Source organism: Oreochromis niloticus, linkage group LG23 (assembly GCF_001858045.2).
Source record: "Oreochromis niloticus isolate F11D_XX linkage group LG23, O_niloticus_UMD_NMBU, whole genome shotgun sequence".
In the NCBI taxonomy this organism is placed as follows: domain Eukaryota; kingdom Metazoa; phylum Chordata; class Actinopteri; order Cichliformes; family Cichlidae; genus Oreochromis; species Oreochromis niloticus.
The window spans coordinates 42,663,921-42,684,875 of NC_031986.2; the positions used below are offsets into that span (position 1 = coordinate 42,663,921).

Here is a 20,955-nt window from a genome sequence, read left to right on the forward strand (position 1 = left end):
ACTTTTCCTGCGACTCATAATTACAGATCTAGTGTTAAAAATTAAAAAACATCCTTCAGCAACGACCACACAGACCTGCTGTGTGTCACTGCAATGTACTCGATTGACTGAGAGAGAGAGACAGCAAGCTGAATGCGAAAGGCATCTGTTGTCCTGACTGTGTGATAACAAAGTCCTCCTGGCGCTATTCTTGTGATCAGTGTGCAATCTGCAGCTCGACAGTCAAAGCAGCGAGGACTTTAAATGCTCTTTGAAGCTCCAGCTAGCTCAGATCAATGTTCTCCTTGGCTCCTGTGACTTCTCTGTTTATTAGGTATCGATCAAAGAGGAGGCTTGTGACACTTGTACCTTCTGCCATTGTGCATTTTATGCTTTCAGCAGTTATCTTCACCACATGAGTAATTTACACTGCAAGGGAGAATATATACATCACCTACAGCACCGATGTCCGAGACCTTGAACAGAAGTTAACTAGTGGTCCCTTATTATGCTCCTATTTTTTTCTCCCTATCTGTCAGTGAGTTGCAACTTATCGGTGACCGTCTTAACGTCCTCTCAGGGCAAACGCGGCAGTTTGATTCTTAATCCTTTTACCAGAGGTGATTTTTAACAACTTCCTGGTTGCCTTTGAGTCAAGTCAATGGGTCTGAAGTCTGATACACTACAGGCTTCCTCAGGCGCACTAAGCCTTAACCTTGGAGCCCCACCCACCCTCCCACCTCCCTAAGAGGCCTAGGCTAACAGGGAAGAAGATGGGGAGGGGGCGGCGGGCAGGCCAGGGGGTGCCTGAGGTGTGCGGAGAAACCAAGGACCTGCCACATTATATGCTTTAACATGACTGGCAAATCCACCACGGTTAAACAAACTTAACCTTCATTTGTGAAACGGTGCAAATCAAAGGGCAAAAAACGACTTGTGCAAGTAATTACCACCGGGGGAGAGCAACAGGGCGAAGGATGGAAGAAGGGTGGGAGGGAGGGGTGGGATGAGGCAGCGGTGGTGGTGGTGGTGGGGTGTGGGGGTAGGGTGGTCGGTTTCAGGGACAGCAAGGCGTTAACAGGTTGAATGGAAGGAAATGGGAATCATTTAAGGTGAGGGGCATTTTTAATGAGTTTGCTCAGAAATTGATTTTCCACTGTAATCTTTTATTTATATGCGGCTGGCGGCGTGTGCCCAGCAGAGTGAGGGTCAGCCCTCAGAGCACCCTGTCAAGGCCCCCACTCCCTCAAACAACACCCCAAAGCCCAGGGAAAATGGTATTCTAGCTAAGGCAAATATTGTCCTGCCTTGGCTTACGGGGCGAAAAAGCTGTTTGTTCTAAAAAACTTTTTTCTTTAAAAAAAAAAAATTGCTTATGAGAAGACCAAGAGAAGGTGTAGGCTAACCTGAAAGGTAAGCGTAAAGTTACAATTAAAAATACTGTCTAGTTCATATTATTTTAATCTTTTAATTAAAGGTTTTTAAGCAAGATTTAAGCTGTCAAAAGTACAGATATATTTGAATGAGCAGATTTTCATTTCTTAGTGATTTTTTGTGAATAAATATCCAAAAACTTTGTTTTATGTATGAAATAATTCATATGTGTTGGTCACTTTTTCAGACAACTGACAAAAACTTATGCGAACACTCAAAATCTTCTAAATTTTATTGTGTTTTTATACAAATATTGAATTTGTTTTATTTAAAAAGTGCTCAGAAAAGTAAACTAAATTAGAAAAAAAAAACTTTTAAATTCATGTTTTACATAATTTAGTTTATTTATTTATGTTTTGTAAAGTTAATGGTGCAACAATTATAGAATATTGTCTGGCAATGACAGGTTAACGTGGTCAGCAGGGCAAAAAAGTTCAGTTTAAATCTCTCTCTATTTTTTTAAATAAATAAATATTATAATATTTCTAAGAATACATTTGGGTATATTGTACCTGGGTGGTATCATTAACCTTGAATTAAAATAACGCATTTTATTACCACTGACTTAAAATTTACAACTTGACAGTTTGTTTTAAATTATTTATTACGTACCTGTATGGACATTCTTAAGCCATTGTAACCCAGTGCCTGCTCGCCTCTGTGCGTATCTCTGTCTCAGGCTCTATGCAACCTCAAACCAGGTTTTCAGCTTTACGTGCTTTGTTGTTGCTCAAGTTTTTATGCGACTCTAGCGCCATTTAGTGGTAGAAGTGCTAACTGCAACAGTGCAATGCAGCCGCTTAGTGTCTCTAGAAGACAGAAGCATTCAAAATGCATAATTTAAATTATAAGACTGGTATGACACAGAGTATACATACACTCTGACATATACTCTGACTTCATGTTTCACATGTCCTGCCAAGGACAGTCAGAAGATAGAAGCTTTCCTGTGTTTTTGTAACTATTTTTCACATTCCCTGTCAATGCTGTATTTTCCTGCTGATACTAAAATGATGAATCCTGTTCTATTTGTGAAATTCTTTTTGCATTCATTTCTTTTTCTTTTTTTTACAAGTCTCAGCTTTGCTTTAACTACTTTCACCGTGTTTACTGTCAAAGTGCTGCCTTGTTTCAAAGTAGACAATCTTGTTATGAACTCTGGGAAATGTTATGTTGAAAAAAAAAAACTGAATTCCAAGTAGATAAGCTCATTCAACATTATTATATCTGGTCATCATACATAATTGAACTGGGTCATCATTAATGAAACTTGTCTCAGTTGCTGCTGTGAGAGGTCAGAGTGTGTCGCAGTTTCTGATGAAAGTTGTCTTTTTTTAAAATATTATATAAAACAATGTTCTTCTGTTTTCCAACTTTTAACGCACTTGTAAATGTCCTTGTAAATCATGCGGTCTTACTGCATTTACATTTGCTATGAGATAGCAGAGGAGGAAGCTGATCAGGAATCAACACTGTGTGCACAGAATTATTTTGTTCCCTTGCACCCTCGCAACAAGAACACAGCAAACATGATGCACTTTACTGATATTGTGTGCACTGCAATATATAATACACTACAGTATCATCATCATCATCATCATCATCATCATCATCATCATCAACAACAACAATTATATTGAAATGAATAGTCACTTTGTCTGTTGCCAACGACTCCTTTAAGAGAAGTTGTAATCTAGTTAATTTGCAGTATGTGACGACTGAAAGGGCTCTTATGTTTTATGGAGCTTAAGTAAGCATCCAATTTTAAAATATTTCAAAGTGAAGCTTCATCATTCAAGCAGTTTCAAAAAGGGAAGTGATGGAGTTGGCTGTTTTTGGTTAATTGTTAACACTCAGAGCTCAACTGCCTCCGTATTCCTCCTTTTGTTAAAATGTTTAAATGTAGTATGACCTTTGATTAATGGCTAATATCCTTATTTTTGTTTTGTCTGTTGCTGTGTGATAAGATATATTTTTCACATTTCTCAAAGTTGCATTTTCACAGTTACACAGTCCTGTCTGTGAGCTCTATAATGGAGACACAACTGACAGAAGACTCATTATGAGGTTTGTTTTCCCATGTTTTTCTTGTATTAGCCAGCAGGTGGCAGACTCAACTCACATGTTGCATGTTTCCCTAGGATTAACTTGCAGTTCTACTATAGTTTCTATTCATTTTTGCCAGGTAGTATTCATAGTTGGATGTTTTTGACTATTCCGAAATATACGCCTCATCAGATTATAACCAAAAAATATCCATAATTTCACACTTTAAATAAAGAACAGATGGTGCGCAGCTCTCTTCCTCTGTTATAAACTTATTATTAATCACACAGTTTATGTCTGCTGAAAGAAAGACCTCTTGATGCACTCGATTAGTTTACAGACTGTATTTATTTCCGTTTAATTTCAAAAAGCAAGAAAATATACTCTTTCTTCCAGAAATAATAAATATACAATATTTCTTTATGAACAAAATGCACAATTTACAAAGTGGCATCTGAGTGCTTCTCTGTGTGAAGGTAAATGCCTCACACAGTACCTTATTTATTCAACTCATTTTTTTCACAGAGTTATAACTGTTAGTATGACCTATTCTCATTATTAAAGTCAGTCTTATTTTTCTACACAGTATTACAGTTTTTATAGGTAAAAGACTCCAGCTCTTTAAATTTACAATTCTTCATTGTGCTATGTGTTTGTTATTCTATCTTAATACTTTCAAGAGGTTTGGACTTGACGCCACTGCAGTTCAACATAGTCCACATTTTGCTTCTTACGCAGCACAGAGCTTATTCCACACATTATGAGACTTGGCAAGTTTTTAAAGACATTGGCATTTCAGCAGCCTGAAGCCAATCTCGCTCTATGGTGGAGACCGGATCGTCCCACGTTAAGACGTCTTATCCTGACTGAGATGTTTCTCCCTGACAATCACTCCTTGTTTGGCTTTATCAGGTACACTCCACTGCTCTGGTGTGGATGAAGTAGTATCCCAAGTGTTTCTCATGAGGTAACACTTTCTTTTGGTCAGGAGGTGAACAATATGTGTGATAAAAGCCACGCTAAAGCACAAGACAGTGTGACTGTGCTGTGAGCTAGCTGGGCTGAGCTGGGGCTCGGTGAAGTGGAGGAAGGCGCACTGGGTTCTCGATCTATCTCATAGATCTCCATCCGCCTGCGATGCTTTTGATAGGTCAGCGGAGGCTCCACTGTCACATAGCCATTGATTATCCTCACGTTTGGTGGTGGGGTGGTGCTGAAGAAAGGAGGGGGAAAAAATTAGGTTATGAGGAATTTAACCGGACTGGAAAAGAACTGAGTCTTACATGATCTCAGAACAATCACATGCATGACATTTCCAGTACATATTCAGCAGTCAGTCTCATTGTGGTCTTTTACTTAGGGACATCCAGAGTTTATTAATAATCTTCATCAAGCCAGTACAGTCCTTATAAATGTTCAATTGTTAAAAGATTATTATGTTTTGTTTAAAGAGGTACAACTCAGCTGCAGCCAAACTAATCATAATAAATATCTCACCCATCCCCAATGCGAACCCACAGGTCACTGAAGAGACGGGGTCTCCCGTGGCCACGGTGAGCCTTGCGTGGCCGTTTATGACGTCCAAACTCCTCTAGCTGGCTCAAGCTGTCAGGGAGCAGCATGTGAGGCAGCTCCTCCCCTCCAAGGCCAGGCATAGGTTCTGGGTCCTCCAGCTCCAGCTCCATCTCTGGACTGGTTGGCCAGCTAATGGGAGGTCCTGTGCTAGTGTCTGTATTCTCCTCGCTGGACCCTGCTGCTGCAAGCAGGTCTGGACCTGGTGCCCTGGAGCAAGGGAAGACAGGACAGACAGGGGATGGACTCAGTTCTATTAATACTCACAGAAAGACTTTTACCCAAATATTAGATCAAAATAGTTTCTTTTTATGTTTCTGTACTGTTTCCCTAGATTTCCAGGGTGCTACCAGCCAGTGTTGTTGTTTGTGGTTTCTGACCACCCCATTGCTTTCCACTTACACCCCGTAACTTCAGTCAAGGACATGAACACCATAAGGGCTTCCTTTAAAAGTTGAAAGACCCAGCAGACAACGTAAGAGGAACTTGGAACTCTCATGGCAATATATTGTGCATCAGAGCTGACATTTGACCAAGAAGACCACCCAGAATCTCCTGTCTTCAAATATTTTTGCCATGCTGCTCTTTCTTCCAGCCATTACTCATACTTTCTTCTCTCTTGTTCTTTTCCTGTCAATATGGCTCGCATGTGACTTTGTGTTTCAGTAGAGCATCAAAAATGTGTTTTATACATCATTCAAGACCTTTCAAATGAAACAAACAGCAGTAGAAATCGCATGCTTTAGTCACGATTTCTTTTGAAATACTTATAATTAGTTTTGTCTCACCAGTCATGATCAATTTGTCGGTTTGCCTTTCTGTTTTCACAAGTTTCAACAACCCTGTCTCACCCAGGCCCTGATGGCTTGGTCAGTGCGATGATAGCTCCAGGCCTGTGGTCAAGCTACTGCACAGCCAAACCCAGCTCTGGGCTGCTCTGTCAGTCATATAATTGTGCCAGTGGGTTCAAAACACTCCAGGTCTGAGGCTAACAGCTTTCATAAACACCTCTCATCCAGCCATCCTGTGGTGTTTTTCCTCGCCTGTCAGATCACCTTGTATTGGGGAGCTAGAAGTGTCAGCTTGCAGGCAAGTGTGTGGTCATGTGTGTGTGCGTGTGCGTGCACGCAGTAGACACAAGTGTTTCGTGACCACAGTAAGTCAGTCCACTTGTCAGCTTTTAAACCATGAACCACTGGCTGAAGCCCACAAGCCTGGAAACAGGATGGAGAGAGATAGGGAGGCTACATTTACAGCTGTAATTTGCAGTGAGAAGTTTGTGAAAAGCTCCAGCTGGAGGGATGAGTTGTTTTTACTGTTAGAAAAAAAGATTGTTCTTGTTATGCCTTGTTTTTCCATTTTCACCCCGATTCCAGCGACTGCTCTTACTATTTTATAGGCCCATGGATCAAACCCTTAGGTGAGAGTGGAGGTGCTGTGTGCCAACAATTGGGCTTGAACACTAACAGACATGAAGAAGAGTTGTAGAAGGCCACAGCAGCGAAGCCAAGACTCTTTCTGAGTCATGTATGTGCTGTATAGTTGTAAATTTGACTGTGTGCAGCCCAGCCGATCTTTCTCTTTGCGCATCTCTACACTTATCCCGCATACATGCACGCATGTGTTTGTATGTTGCAGTGAAAGCAGACAGAACCACCACTCTGGCAAGTTGCCTTTGGCAGCCACAACAGGGGGGGGGGCAGGTGAGGGAGTTGATGAGGTATCAAAGGATTCTTGCATAGCTGAACTTTATTTGTTACAGAGCACAATTTGGACCGTATCTGCACTTCAATAAATCTGCTGAGGTTAAATGCCTCAACTCTCAAGAGAATTAGACGGATGTGGACAGACTAAGTTGGGGGGTGTCGATACAAATACATGTGGATGTGTATCTGTATCCCTGCCAAAATCTACAGTAAGAGTGCACAAATGTTCTGCTTCACAGTCTGCACTGCCACAACATTATCAATCTGATGCACACAGAAAATCATTCTTTTTTTCTTTTTCCATTAAATATCTTGTCTGGTTAGAAAAACTCATACTTTTAACATGTAAAGAGGTTTAAATAGCTCTAAAGTGCCCGATTACTCAGTCAAAACAGGAATCATCCAAAACTCAAATTTAATTAGTGCAGTTTATGTGTCATCATCAAGAACTTAGACTCCATAATGTCAAACAACTGCTTTTCTAAAGAGTAATCCAAGCAACCACTTATTTTTTCTATTTTTCAGCAACTTATTTTTGTTTTTGTCCTTGTAACCACAGTCATTTAATCATATGACATGCTCCGTCATCTGTTACTGTGCACTCTTGTCTGCTTACTCACTCTGTGGCTGGCTCTTGATGATCAGAGAGCATATGGACAATCTCATAGCCCTCCTGCCTCAGGATGTCCAGCACGCTGTGGTTCCCCAGAAAGTGACCTAGCAGTGAACAAAAAACAAAAAACCAAAAAAAACAGAGGTCACAAAAGACTCAAAATCAGCTTCTTGCGGCACATGCATTTGTCTTCAAGAGTAAATCTAGCCTGGATTATGTTTCATGGATATTTACTTATGTTGAAAGCACTCAATTATTATATAGTGAACAAAACTTCCATAAATTTTAGCTTTGTTTTCATTGTGGTGCTGAACATACCAATAACATGTTTGTGTGGCCCACTATCTGAACTCTTATTTTCTAACAACTGTAACAGACTATATCTTCCTAACACAGGCAACTATAGCTTATGTCAAGAAATGTAAGCAAACCTAAAAGTGCTTCTATACATTTTAATGTCCATATTTGTCTGACAAATACCAGAGAAACCATGTCAGTCTAAATTTCTTACATTTTCTTGTGGACTGCCTAGTTAAATATGATCTTTTCTCGGCCAAGTTTTAGAGACACTAATGGATTTTGGTGACAGTGACAACTCAGACATAGAGTGAAGTGAAGAATCTGCAAGATAACAGGGATTGTTCAAATGAAAACTTGGTCTATCCATCGGGCACTCAACCTCTTGCCTCCCTTCCAGCCTCACTTTCCATCACCTTGCATATGACTCCTTCAGTCTAACATCAAACATTCGGGCCTCAGCCGCATGCTGATGAAAGCTTTTTTTTTCTTTTTTCTTTTAATTTATCCCATCAGCCGATAATCCTGCATGTCAGTCAACCCAGCAATAAGCCATAATGTAGCCTGACATCACCCTCACCAACACGCACTCCCTAAGAGAGGAATTCATATTTGTGCGCAGACGTATACACGTACCCACACACGCACAGGAATTTTACACACTCGCACACCTCAGCTCTCTTATTAACAACACGCTGACAATATTCGAGCCTCTTTCTTGCTTTCTGTCGAGGCCTTCTGCTCCCACTCAGCTCCTCACCCCCTGCCAATTTTATCATTATAATGTTCCTGATCATTCCTGAAAGTCAAAGAAAGAGGCACGCGGTGTTACACTTTCTTGGCAGCTGAGTTCAAAGGCAGCGCTGGGATAGGCCGTGGAGTGAGAGGAGGCTTCTAACAACAGAGCGTCGGTGAGATCAGATGGGATTACACAGAGGGCCGAGTGTGAGTTTTTTGTCTGGGTGACGGTGGGTGTATGTGTGTGTGTGTGTGTGTGTGCTTGTGTTCTTCTTTTATTATACTTACATATTGTCATAAAAAGTGATGACATTTTCTCATGTTCATAGACTTAAAGTTTTTATGGAATAAAACGTATGATTTTGTTGTGAAGTTAAAGGTACAGTACAGTACTATTTAAGTATTTGTTGAGTCATTTCACGTCCTTCAACTTTGACAAATACTACTGTGAAAAAGTCTTGAGCCACCCCTCATTCATGTATATTTTGCTCCCAAGGAGCCACACTTCATTGGGTTTCATTGGGTCAAGTATTCTCGAGAAGGCAACTGAATTAAGAGATGGACCAAGAGATGGCATCTACATGTAACAATCATGCAAAGTTTTTTTTTAATTCTGTCTTTAGAAACATCCATCTTCTTTAATTGAGTCTATAAAAAATACAAAAGATCACACAGTTTGACAGACCTAGAATCTTATTTTTGCACAAGCAATTGAAAAACTGGCAAGGCTAGACACGTGGGAGCCAAAAGAAGAAGTGGCAGGACTGCAAAGGATCTACAGTAAATAAACAGTGAAAGTCATGTCCTTAAGAAATACGGGGGGAAAACTCCAGCAAAGCTCTGACAGGAAACAGCGACAAATGGCTGAAGTGTGTGAAATTATACAAAAACTGGACTGTAAATTAGTGGCAATGGGTCTTAACGAGTGTTGAATCTTGATTTGAAATCTTTGCTGCAAACTGTTGTGAATATGTACAGAGGAGGTCAGGAAAGTGGCACAACAGTAAGTGTTCGCAGTCATCTGTAAAACATGGTGGAGACTCTGTTAATGGGCTGGATTTCATCAAGTGTGTTTGGGATCTTGTCAAAATGGATGGAAAAACCAACGGAGAAAAAAATTGTCGGATTTTGATCAACCATATAATACCATCTACACATGTTTCAATAAACGGCTGCACATGTCTCCTCTTTTGACAGCAAAATACCGGTATGAAGAAATGAGGGATGGCACAAGACTTTTGCACAGTACTTTTGCACCACCGTTAGGTCAACGGATAATTATACTGACAACTGGGAACATTTCTACACTTACAAAGGCCAACTGTAATGTTATTTGGTTATGTACCAAGATAAACAGATAATACTGTTGTTCCCCAACCAGCAGATGGCCCCTGCTCCCTGAGCTTTGTTCTGCTGGAGGTTTCTTCCTGTCAAAAGGGAGTTTTTCTTTCCCACTGTTGCCATTTTATTGTTGGGGTTTTCTCTGTATTATTGTAGGGTCTTTACCTCACAATATGAAGCGCCTTGAGGCAACTGCTGTTGTGATTTGGCGCTATATAAATAAAACTGAATTGAATTGAAAAGAACAGCATTCTTCTTTCTTTTTTCACCCCCTTCCTTCAAACAAGATCTTGGGGCCAAAGTCAGCTCGTTCAGTGGCTGCATGCTGACAGATTTAACCTCCTTCATTTCTGTGTCAAGCAGCTATTTCATTAAACTCAGTGGGCTCGGGGCAAAGAAGAGCATGTGCTGTGCGTTTGCTGGGTGTGAGGTCAAGCTGACTGTTTCGTGTGTTGGCTTGATTTCCTCTACTCTGCCATCATTCATAACTCACCTAGACAAAGTGGTGTATATTTATGCGTAACTTTGTTTGCATGATGACATAACAAACAGCCACATGGGTTCCATTTTTACACTTGCTGTAAAACTGCCATTCAGTTTTCTGAGGAGGGAGTATTGGTTTGGATGCTAAACTTGCATCCACTGCTCAAACAGCCTACTGAATGCACACACACACACACACACACACACACACACACACACACACACACACACACACACACACACACACACACACACACACAAGCAAGCAATATTTCTCACAATGAGAACCAACACTTATGAAATGTTGGTAACTTTCTAGTGAGGGACTGCACATTTCTTCATGAATTGGCACAGTTTGTTGAACAAATAGAACGTTTTTCCAAGTTCTTACAAATCCATTCTTTTGGAAAATGTTAATTCTCAAGCTTTTCATCTGACAACAGTGGCATGTGCATTGTTTGTTTCATTGTAAGTTTGTGGTTCGTGCCTGTGTGTGGGTGAGTGACTGGGTAGAGAAATAATAGCTCTTTCCAAGTAGATGAAGGTGCGTGTGGGAGGCTGAGCTAGTGTGTTTGTTTGTGGAGTATTCAGACAGTAAACAGTGTGGTGCTTCTGAAGCACAGAGCAGTCTTAACAAACAGCTCAATTAACTTAAACGTAATAAGAGGTCAGCTGACTCCTAATTGCTCCCCTGCTGCTTGTAGTGCTCGTGGGCTGACCGCACAGGTAGCTCACTGTAAAACACGCTACTCCGTTTTAAAGTTACAGTACTTAGTGACACCCTGGCGCAGAATATTAATCATTGCAGTGTAATGCTAGTTATTAATGTTTACTTTTCATTTTTTTACTAAAAGACCTTAAAAGAAATGTAAAAAGGAGAAAGCAATGTTTTTCTTTTTTCCAATGTCTTTAGCTGTCTCGCCTCCATCTGCACATTGTTTGAAGATACACATCTGTGAACAGTTCCTTCTTTTCCGTAATTAAAATTTTTATGGTTATGTTCAAGCAATCAGAACTCTTGGATAATATTGAGGAAAGATTGTGGCTTTGGTTAAAAATTGGTAATGGCAAGTAAACATGTCCTCATGACAGAGGATAAAAATATTCTCCTTAATTAAAGGATATTTGATGCCTAAACATACACTGACTGGTCACTTTTAGGAACACCTTGCTTGTATTGGGCTGGACAGCCTTTTGCATTCAGACCTGGCTTCTTCATGGTATAAAATCAATGTGGTGCCGGAAACATTCCTCAAAGATTTTTGGTCCATTATGATGCAAAGTTGCTGCGGATTTGTCGGCTCCAGATCTGTGACGTGAACCTCCTGTTGCAACACATACACAAGATGGATTGAGATTTGGCGACTGTGAAAGTTATGTTATGTACATTAAACTACAGTAAAACGTAAGAAACCAGTTTGAGATTATTGGAACTTTGTGACATGTTATTATGCTGGAAGCAGTAAACAGTGACCCTACCATCTGAATGTTGCAGCAGATTCATCAGAACAGGACATGTTTTTACAGTTTTCTACTGTCTCACTACTGGTGAGCTGTCTACATACACATACATACATAATATTATCAGTTTGTGGCATCTCAGTTTCTGGTTCTTAGCTGATAGGTGGCATCCATTATGGCTTTGTGCTGCTGTAGTTCCCCCAGCCAAGCTGCTTACATCTTCATCACTTTGTAGAGTTTTCTCAGTGCACTGTCTCAGTGTAAAGTCATACTTTAAAAATGTTTATCATTAATATTAACATAGAAGTGGAACACAGTTTCTGTTTTCATCATCGGCTTCATTGCACTCAAAGGAAAATATCCATATCATAATCCATATTATTTACCCTTCTCGTTGTATTCATACGACATAATGTTTACTTGAAAAAATAATGAATACTTGTTTCTTATGCATGAACAAAATGCCACTTTCATAAATAAGTCATGGCAGGAATTTTGTTCAAAGATTTAAAAGTACACAAAATACATCTACAAACATAAACATTTACTAAATGTTCTTTTAAATTCTTTTCCATATGGGTAGTATTTAATCTTCCAGTAGACAAGTTGCTCTGTCTATGACACAAAAAAGAATAGCTTGTGGGAATGTGGCCTCAGCCCAACTGCAACCACTACCATATATCAGCCAACCACCTGCTGTCATTTCTCCAACACAGCAGATATGTGTTTTTCAAATATTTTATTTACTTAATAAATATTTTGTTTTAAGTAGGAGCAAGTTTTTGCTGTGTATACACCCTCTTAGGGTGTGTTTCCCCTCTCGTGGCTCCAGGGAGCAGAGTTAATAAACCAGCAACTCCTTTATTTAATAACCTTCCCATCCTGATTTCCACTTACAGTAGCAACGACTTAATTTACTCCACTTGCACATTCACCTTTCTATGTTTACCATATCCGCCTCTATACATACGCCTGTCTCTTTATTTGCCACGCCCAGGCTTCTTAAGCATCTTAGCTTGTCTGGTTGCCAGTGTGAGTGTCTTTATTCCATTTTGCATTTGTTTTACAGTCAGTTTTTCTCTTTTTTTTCCATGCATGCAATTTTTTTTGGGCGGGATACATTAGTGTGTTTTGAAAAAAAAAGAAAAGGAAAAAAGAGGTATTGCAGCATGTCTAGGCATTCACGCTCAATTTAAACCATGTCAACACTTGGTCTGCACACATCCTTCTCTCTCTTTCAGACCTTTCCCTATTTTCCCTTCCAAGTTAAACTTCACCGAGCCTCGCTTTAGGCGTGATTCTCCATCCTTTCTTTCTATATGCTTTTGCACATCAGTCAGAGCAAAGAGACACTAGTAGCAAAGCAGAAAAAGCAAGGAAAATGGAAACACTGAGCAGTTAGGAATTTGACATTGTTTCAAGAATGCAGAAAGCGCACAGGAAGAGAATTATGTTATTTTTCAGTTTTTGCACAAACAAATGTGTTTGCAATTACTTTGTGTAAACAATGCATCAACTGATATGCACTAGTGGTTAAAAAAATCCCACATGGCTTACAAGCAGACCACCTCATATGAAAATTGCACAAAAGGAGCACAAAGGAAGAGAGAAAACAAGAGAAGGAGAATAGAAATAGATAATTGGCAAGTGGTTTGAGGGGAGATGGAAAAGAAGGAGGAAAGGGTGGAGGACAGAGAGGACGATCAGAGGGAGAGGGATTGACGTATGCCCTCAACCCAAGCAGAATGCCTGGTGGGCATAGTTGCTACATTATAGTCCAAACAAACACAAGCAGTTCCCTCAGAGCAATTTAAACAAATGGGTGATCAAGAAATTGGAAGATGAGTTAAAAAGAGAGGAAAAGCGAACATCCAGGAGACATACCCAGTAAATGGATGAGAAAGAAAAAAGCATATTAGCTGACAAGGGTGTGTTCCACTTTTGGTTTGTTTGGAAATATGTTCCAGGATGAGGGCAAGCATAGACAGAGATAATGTGGAAAATGTTACTCTCATCTTCACATGTTTGTAAATGTGTGTAGGTGTTAAATAGGTGACAAATTAAAGGAAAATATGTAAGGTGCTGGGCCACCATGACTCTAAGGAATAACTTCACTGCTGTAATAAAGTACGTGAAGTCTACTGGACTGAAGGACACTACCCCCCCCCCCCCCCCACCCCAGTATCCCCCAGTGTTTTGATGATGCTGGTGAAAAGCACTGTCTAAACATTACAACATCTCTCATAGTTGTTTTGCTAACTTAGCAAACAAAATTACGCAGAGCCAGCTCTGGGGGTGGTGGAGCTGGGTGGTTCTGAGCAAATACTGTGCTGGAAGTGCTCCACAGGTACATAAGAATATGATCTTAAAGAGGAGATAGACTAAACAGAAACCTCGCTTTGCTTTTGTTTTTCATTGTTGGAGGATCTGAATTTAAGGAGCTCCAAATCTGTCAAGTTCGTTTAGATGTTATGAGGATGGTGACATTTTTCCCAGGAGAATGCAGCTCATGCTTCAGTGCTTTTCTTTCTGCATGCAGACATAAATACACACACTAGCAGTGCGATCTGCTTGTGCGTGAACCTGTGTGTTTTCACGTTCTCCCTGCAAGTTGTGCTCATATAATGTATATGTGTGCACCTGTTTGTGTTTTAGGGGAAAGTCCCTTTTTCCACTTTTTGTACTAAGACTATTTCCTTGAGCAAAATATGAGTAATGCAACAAAGATTTTAATAAGGTCGGCATCCCTGGGCCTCGCTGTGCATTCCCATCTACCGTTTAACAGGAACGGGATCCCTCTATAAATCACACAGCAGAATTTGAATTAACAGAGCGGAGCTACAGAAACAGCTACCCGCAGTGTTCAGGAATAGTTTCCTTGAAAACAGACCACGGCTTTTACATGATGTGTAAATTCCACTTCTCTTCTCAGGGAGCTCTGAGTTTCTAGAAGGAGAAGGAAAGGCAATCTGGAGATCACCCCTCTCACCCATTCCTCATCTCCATAATGACTTCATTTCCTATGCATGCAGTAAGACGTCTGTCTGTCTTATTGCACTACACAGACACCCCGAGGTGTTATGAGTGACAGCTGTTGACAGGACTGTTAAAGGTTGAAATTCTGGTCAAATACAGAGATCAAGAAAGTTTCAGGGATCAAATCCAGAGGCTGACCGCTGCATGTGGCGGGCTTGACACACATCCATGTTAGAGAGACTGGAAGGTTCACTCAGCTCAGTGGTTGAGTGTTTAAAAGCCATTCCGTGCTTTCAAATATTTAGACTGCCTATGCTTGCTGCTTAAGTTTGTAAAGCTCTCCTGGTGGGCAGAAAGTGAGAAGCTGGGTGTGGTGAGGAAAAAGTAGAAAAGCACAGAGAGTTAAAAAAAAGGAAGTAGTGGAAAATGTAGAAAACAAAGGCACAATGAAAGTAAAATTCCCCCTCCTATTGACTGTTTTTGTTTCTGTAAGCTGTAGTCTCTGATATCTCATCGTACATACGTGTAATGGAAGATGTGGCATTCTCTGCTCTAAAAACGTCTTTATGATGTTCATCTTTCACCTTTTACACTGCTTTGTTTTTTTCCCTCTTCATCCATCAGTTAAAGTTACAGAGAGAAGGAATGATAATCTATAAATTATGATCTGAAGGAGTGCATATGTGTGTGCTGCTGGCATACACCACACAGACACGTAAGCTTAGAGATAAAAGAAAGTGTGCTGGCATGCTGTTATGGATCCAGCTTATGACATGCATGTGAGTAAATGTGAGTGTATCTTTCTGAGTTGGATCTGTTTGTGTTTGCAGAAACCAAAGCATCACATCAGGCCATTTGGTGCAGCACTGGTGCAGCACTCCATCACTCATCATTTATTGAAAAATAAATGATGATCCAACTAAAGGAAAATCGGATGGGATGGCATGTCGCCGCAGGATGCGATATGGTGGCCAGGCTGGTTCAGTGTGCCTTTAATTTTGAATAAATTCCCAACAGTGTCACCAGCAAAGCACCCCACACCATCACTCCTCCTCCTCCATTCTTTCATGGTGGGAACCATGCATGTATAGAACACCTTTTCTGTATCGCACAAAGACACGTTGGGTGGAACCAAAGATCTCAACTTTGGACTCATCAAACCAAAGCACAGATTTCCACTGGTCCATTACTTGTGTTTCTTAGCCCAAACAAATCTCTTCGGCTTGTTGCTTTTCCTTAGTAGTTGTTTCTTAGCAGCAATTTGACCTGATTTGCACAGTCTTCTCTGAACAGTTGATGTAGCGACGTGTCTGTTACTGGAACTCTGCGTGGCATTTATCTGGGCTCTAATTTGAGGTGCCGTGTGACTCAGATGAATGAATCCTCAGCAGCAGAGGTGACTCTTGGTCTTCCTTTACTGGGGTGGTCCTCATGTGAGCCAGTTTCATCGTAGCGTTTGCTGGTTTTTGCGACTGCACTTGGGGACACATTCGAAGTGTGAGCAATTTTCTAGACTGGCTGACTTTCAGTTTTTAAAGTAATGATGGGATGTCGTTTCTCTTTACTTAGCTGATTGGTTCTTGGCTCAGGCAAGACACTAATCCCAAAGTTATTCACTGTGGCAAACAGGCAAATGGCATTTCAGATGCACCAACACTGGTGTGTATTTGAAGGGTAAACCCATGTTTCTACAGGTCTCTAAAACTCTCAGACAAGAACACAATTATACCAAAAAGTACATTTTAATTTAGTGTTTTAATGTCGGTAGTGGAAAATCTTCTTCGTCTTTCAGTTGGTCCCTTTAGGAGTCACCAGAGCAGATCATCTGCCTCCATCTCACCCTATCCTCTTCTGTCACACCAGTCCTCTGCATGTCCTCTTTCACAACAACCATGAACCTTGTCTGTGGCCTTCCTCTTTAACTCCTGCATGGCAGCTCCATATTCAGCATAGCCTACATCCCTCATCTGCACATGTCCAAACCCTCCCAATCTTGCCTCTCTAACTATATCTCCATCGCATTATTAATGATTCCCATATTTCATATGGCATAGATATTACGGGCCTGGCACTATGTGTCTGTCTTGTGGCCCAAAATCTTCCATGTCTTTAATCGGGATCGAGATCTGGTGACCATAAAGGCCATAGAAAATAATTTTCTGCAGTAATGTTTTAATCAGATCTGTTTTTTTAGCTAGGATAACAGTGAATATAGTCATTCACCAAGTAGAAAAACCTGCAGCATTATGAGTCTCTAAACGGGGACGTTAATATTCTTGGATTCCTGGGGTTACATAGTTTCTGTTGTGTGCATTTAGGTCAATTTTAACACTCAAAAGATCAAAGAAAGAACCATTCACGTGTTTATGAAACGTAGCATTAAAGTCATTGGCTCTTAATAGGCAGTGGGATGTTCTTCCAGCTGCTAATGAAGTGTGTAATCTTTGAACAAGCTAATGAGCTATACTGATTTAATTACGATGAGAAATGCAGCCAGTGCAGTTAAGAGTTACCATAAGATGTTTTCATGCAAACTCACAGAGTTACATTCCTGAAAATTTACAAGACGGCATAACCTTACATGGATACAACAACAGAGCCTACTCTGTTCCTACAGCAGCTGAATGCTATTGTAACTGGTCACAGTTAAGAGATCCAAACGAAAAATGATCCTTGTTTAGTTCTGAATTGTATTAAGGATTAAAGTTATCTGGCTTTGAGGAGGAAAGAATAAGTATCCTTGTGCTCATCCACCAGATGACCCTTTAAAAAACAACGTTGGCTTCAAGAACAAACCACGCGGACGTTAAAAATAAATTTAAATGTGTGCTAGGCCCAAACTGTCAGCAAGGAAGCACTTCTAATATCTTTCTGTCTCTTCCTCCCTATTTGTCTTCTCCACAGAATAGAAAATACACACACAACATCCAAAGCATGGCATGTCTGTCACTTCATAAAATAGATCCGCACTATGTGGAAGGAAAGACAGTACGAGGCAAGATGGAGATAGACAGCATCAAGGAATGGTGTTGGTTTAATAAAGGAAAAAGAGCAACAGATGGAAAGGACTGACAGTGCAGACCAGAACGACAGAGGCAGAACAGAGAGCTGGGGAGAAAGATGAAATTAGAGCTATACAGACAGATGGGTGTGCAGGCAGAGACAGTCAGATGAGGGGAAGAGGCTGAGAAAAACAGATACGGACTAAGATGGGAAGAGCCACAGAGACAAAATGACATGCACGCCAGGCAGGCTCTCTCCCTCAGTCATCACTTCGACACCACAACACCACAAGTGACTGCAAAACACATGGGTCCAGTCTGCCTGCACAATGGGCTATTATAGGTCTGCACATCAGAACATACGCATAAAAATCAACTTTCAGCAAACAGATCCAAAGTGGCTCAGACTCCAAAACAAACAGTACTACATGTGGACTTTTGACAGTAACTGCTCCTTTGGGTGATAAATATCTGCAGATCATGGGACTTTGTGTCACAAACATAAACATACGTGTGAGTGTGTGTATGTGTGCGAAGTGGTGTCTAGGCCGTGGCAGCGTCAGGAAATTCCACGGGATGTTTTTAATAAGAACGGGCAGCGGCTGCCAGGGAACTGGCAAATGAAAACCTGCTGAAGCACACCACAGAGCTCGAACAACACACGGCCATGCTCTCACAGCACTCCTCAGCACAAATGATAACTCTGCATGTAGTCTGCTTAAGTGTATGTTTTTAGTTTGTGTGTGACTGAGAGGCAGGCGACAGAGAGTGCATTTTGCCGAATGAGTGATGGAAAACAGTTAAGGTTTGTATCTGTTTGCAATAGCAACAGACCAAGTATTCTGTGTGTATGACTTGTCTGTGGGTATGCCTTTCCCTTTATTGCTTTCATCTGGGGCTGCTGTGTCATTTTATCCATGGGGGAAACTCTGATGCTTTTACTGATCCTTACAAAGAACTCTACGTCATGTTACAGTGGGTGCCCGTGATTGGTCCCTATTACATAATACTGATAGTAATAGTGAACAGCAGTGACTATAGTGGTGTTTAGGAGCAGGATGGGAGACGGTGAGGAGACAGAGGGAAAGAAGAAAGCATGATGAGTTCAGTTAGACAGAGTTACTAAGTTAAGCTAAAACTCTGTTTGACATTTGCCAAAGGGAAACCTCCAGAGCTGGAAAATGAAGCCAATGCTGAAGTGGCAATAACTGCAGGTCCACTTTGACGCTGGACCTGCAGACGCTGGCTGGAAGTTAGGACACATATCTAACGTCTCAAAAGTATCTACAACAGGTAAAATGGAACTGCTCTAGAACATTTATGTGTGTGTATGTGAGTGGGAGACTGTGGACTGTAGGCTGTCCAACCAATGTTAGAATCAATACTTAGGTTTACTGTGCTGCTTTTTTTTCACTAGCTAACCAAAACCCCAAATGATTTTTCTTTTGACTGGCAAAACTGTTTGGCTATGCTGAACTACCCCCTGCACACAGCTAGAACCAGCCTAGATTAGATTAGATTAGATTAGATTAGATTAGATTAGATAAAACTTTATTAATCCCTCGGGTGGGTTCCTCCGGGAAATTTGGTTTCCAATAGCACAGCACCAACAGAAGTTACAGAATGTGAGCAGAATACCATATATACACATATATAAATACGGAGACATATATAAATACAGAGTATACAAAAGGGATAAATAGAATAAATAGGAATAAGAATACAAGGGAATTGCACATTTCGAGTATTGTGAGTCTATTGCACCGTTAGATATTAACAAAAAGTATCACACAGTGAAAAGGCACTACAGCTTAGTTGTCCCCCCCTCCTTTGTCCTCCTGTTTCCCCTCCCTCTCCCCTCCAGAGAGGAGTTAAACAGTTTGATGGCGTGTGGGACAAAGGAGTTTTTAAGTCTGTTGGTTCTTCACTTTGGGAGAAGCAACCTGTCACTGAACAGACTCCTCTGGTTGTTTATGGCTGTGTGCAGACGATAGAGTTGTTTCAGTTTGGAAGCTTGTTTTGGCTACTGAAAAAAAAAGAATATTGCTATCCGTCAGTCAAAATAAACATTTTGGGTTCTTATCTCGAATTTTTGACTTATTAACTCAAAATGTCGAGATATTTGCTCAGTTTTGGGTTATCTTAGAAGTTTGAGTTAGTAGATCAAAATTTTGAGATACCTAACTTGAAATTTTTATATAATTACCCCAAATTTTGAGATAACTTTGCAAAACTTTGTGGGTTTGTTTTCACTGGGGGAAATATATACATACTATAGTTACAGTAAATGGTAAATTTAATCAAAAAGACAGAGCGTTAATCATAATCAATATGTATTGCCATTGAAAACAGGCTACTGATGAGTGTTATTAGTGTATTATATGTCTACAGTACAGTCATTGGTTAAGAATCAAACAATGTAGGTGTATTTTGTGAATTGTTTATTTGGAGGCGTCATTATCAACCACCGATATCATAAAATCTTGGCCCAACAGGGTTCAGTGAGACAGTAAAACCTCTCAGTCAGTTTCTTTTATATTGCCTGGGATAATTCAATTATGCCTGCTGGAATTTACATGAATAACCTGTTTCTGAAAGTGAGGAAAATGAAAAATGTCCGTTATAACATGCACTCGCAGATGTGTGTGCAGAATTCAAAACTGAGAGCAGAGCAATAGAGGAAAAAAAAATCTTTTTGCAGTTAAAAAAGCGTACATTTTATCCGTAAAGGCATTTGTACTACAGGAAGGTGTAGGTGTGCAGTGAAAGCAAGGGCCTGGGGGAGGCTGAGAGGTAAGGTGCTGAGCTGAGCAGAGATGGATTTCCTGACTGAACCACTTAATACACACATCGTATACTTTAATTACCCTGTGAAAAGAAAAAAAAATAACTATGACATCTGTAACTTTAGAGGGGCTTGACCTGAGAGGTGCCCTTGCTCGTTCTCACACAAGTTCTGTTTGTCCACTACATTCTAGACATAGTTAATGCTAGAAGTAAGTGATCCAAGGCAAATGCTGCTGAAAACGGCTCCTAATATTTATCTGCTGTAAAGCATAAATACGAAAACACCCGCTCGACATGAACAGACATGAGCACACATCATGGCTCTGTCAGAAACACTTCCATGTTAAGATTATTCCATTTTGTCATCCACAAAAAAAATGCTGTGAAGTAAGGTATATAGTCCACTGCCTTCAGTTTTTTCAGTTTCAAACACATCATGTTAATGTGAATTTTGAGATCTAACCATAAAGATTGGATTTTATGTGATCGCATTATTGCACGCCCACGCTTGGCCTGAAAG

General features: G+C 40.5%; 1 protein-coding gene across 3 annotated transcripts in view; it reads right to left on the minus strand.

Moving 5' to 3' along the window:
- Window positions 1-3,791: 3,791 nt before the first annotated feature.
- The window catches only part of trabd2b (TraB domain containing 2B), a 68,424-nt gene continuing 51,260 nt past the window's right edge, over window positions 3,792-20,955 (minus strand). For 2 of the 3 annotated variants that reach the window (XM_005479071.4, XM_003440039.5), the window contains 3 exons: window positions 7,358-7,454; window positions 4,957-5,241; window positions 3,792-4,672 (listed from right to left, as the gene is read on the minus strand). In XM_005479071.4, the coding sequence (XP_005479128.1) occupies window positions 4,444-4,672; window positions 4,957-5,241; window positions 7,358-7,454 (611 nt within the window). In that variant the 3' untranslated portion in view covers window positions 3,792-4,443. Of the gene's footprint in view, window positions 4,673-4,956; window positions 5,242-7,357; window positions 7,455-19,579; window positions 19,675-20,955 lie in introns of those variants that run through there. The other variant, XM_025903249.1, reaches the window with a different exon arrangement.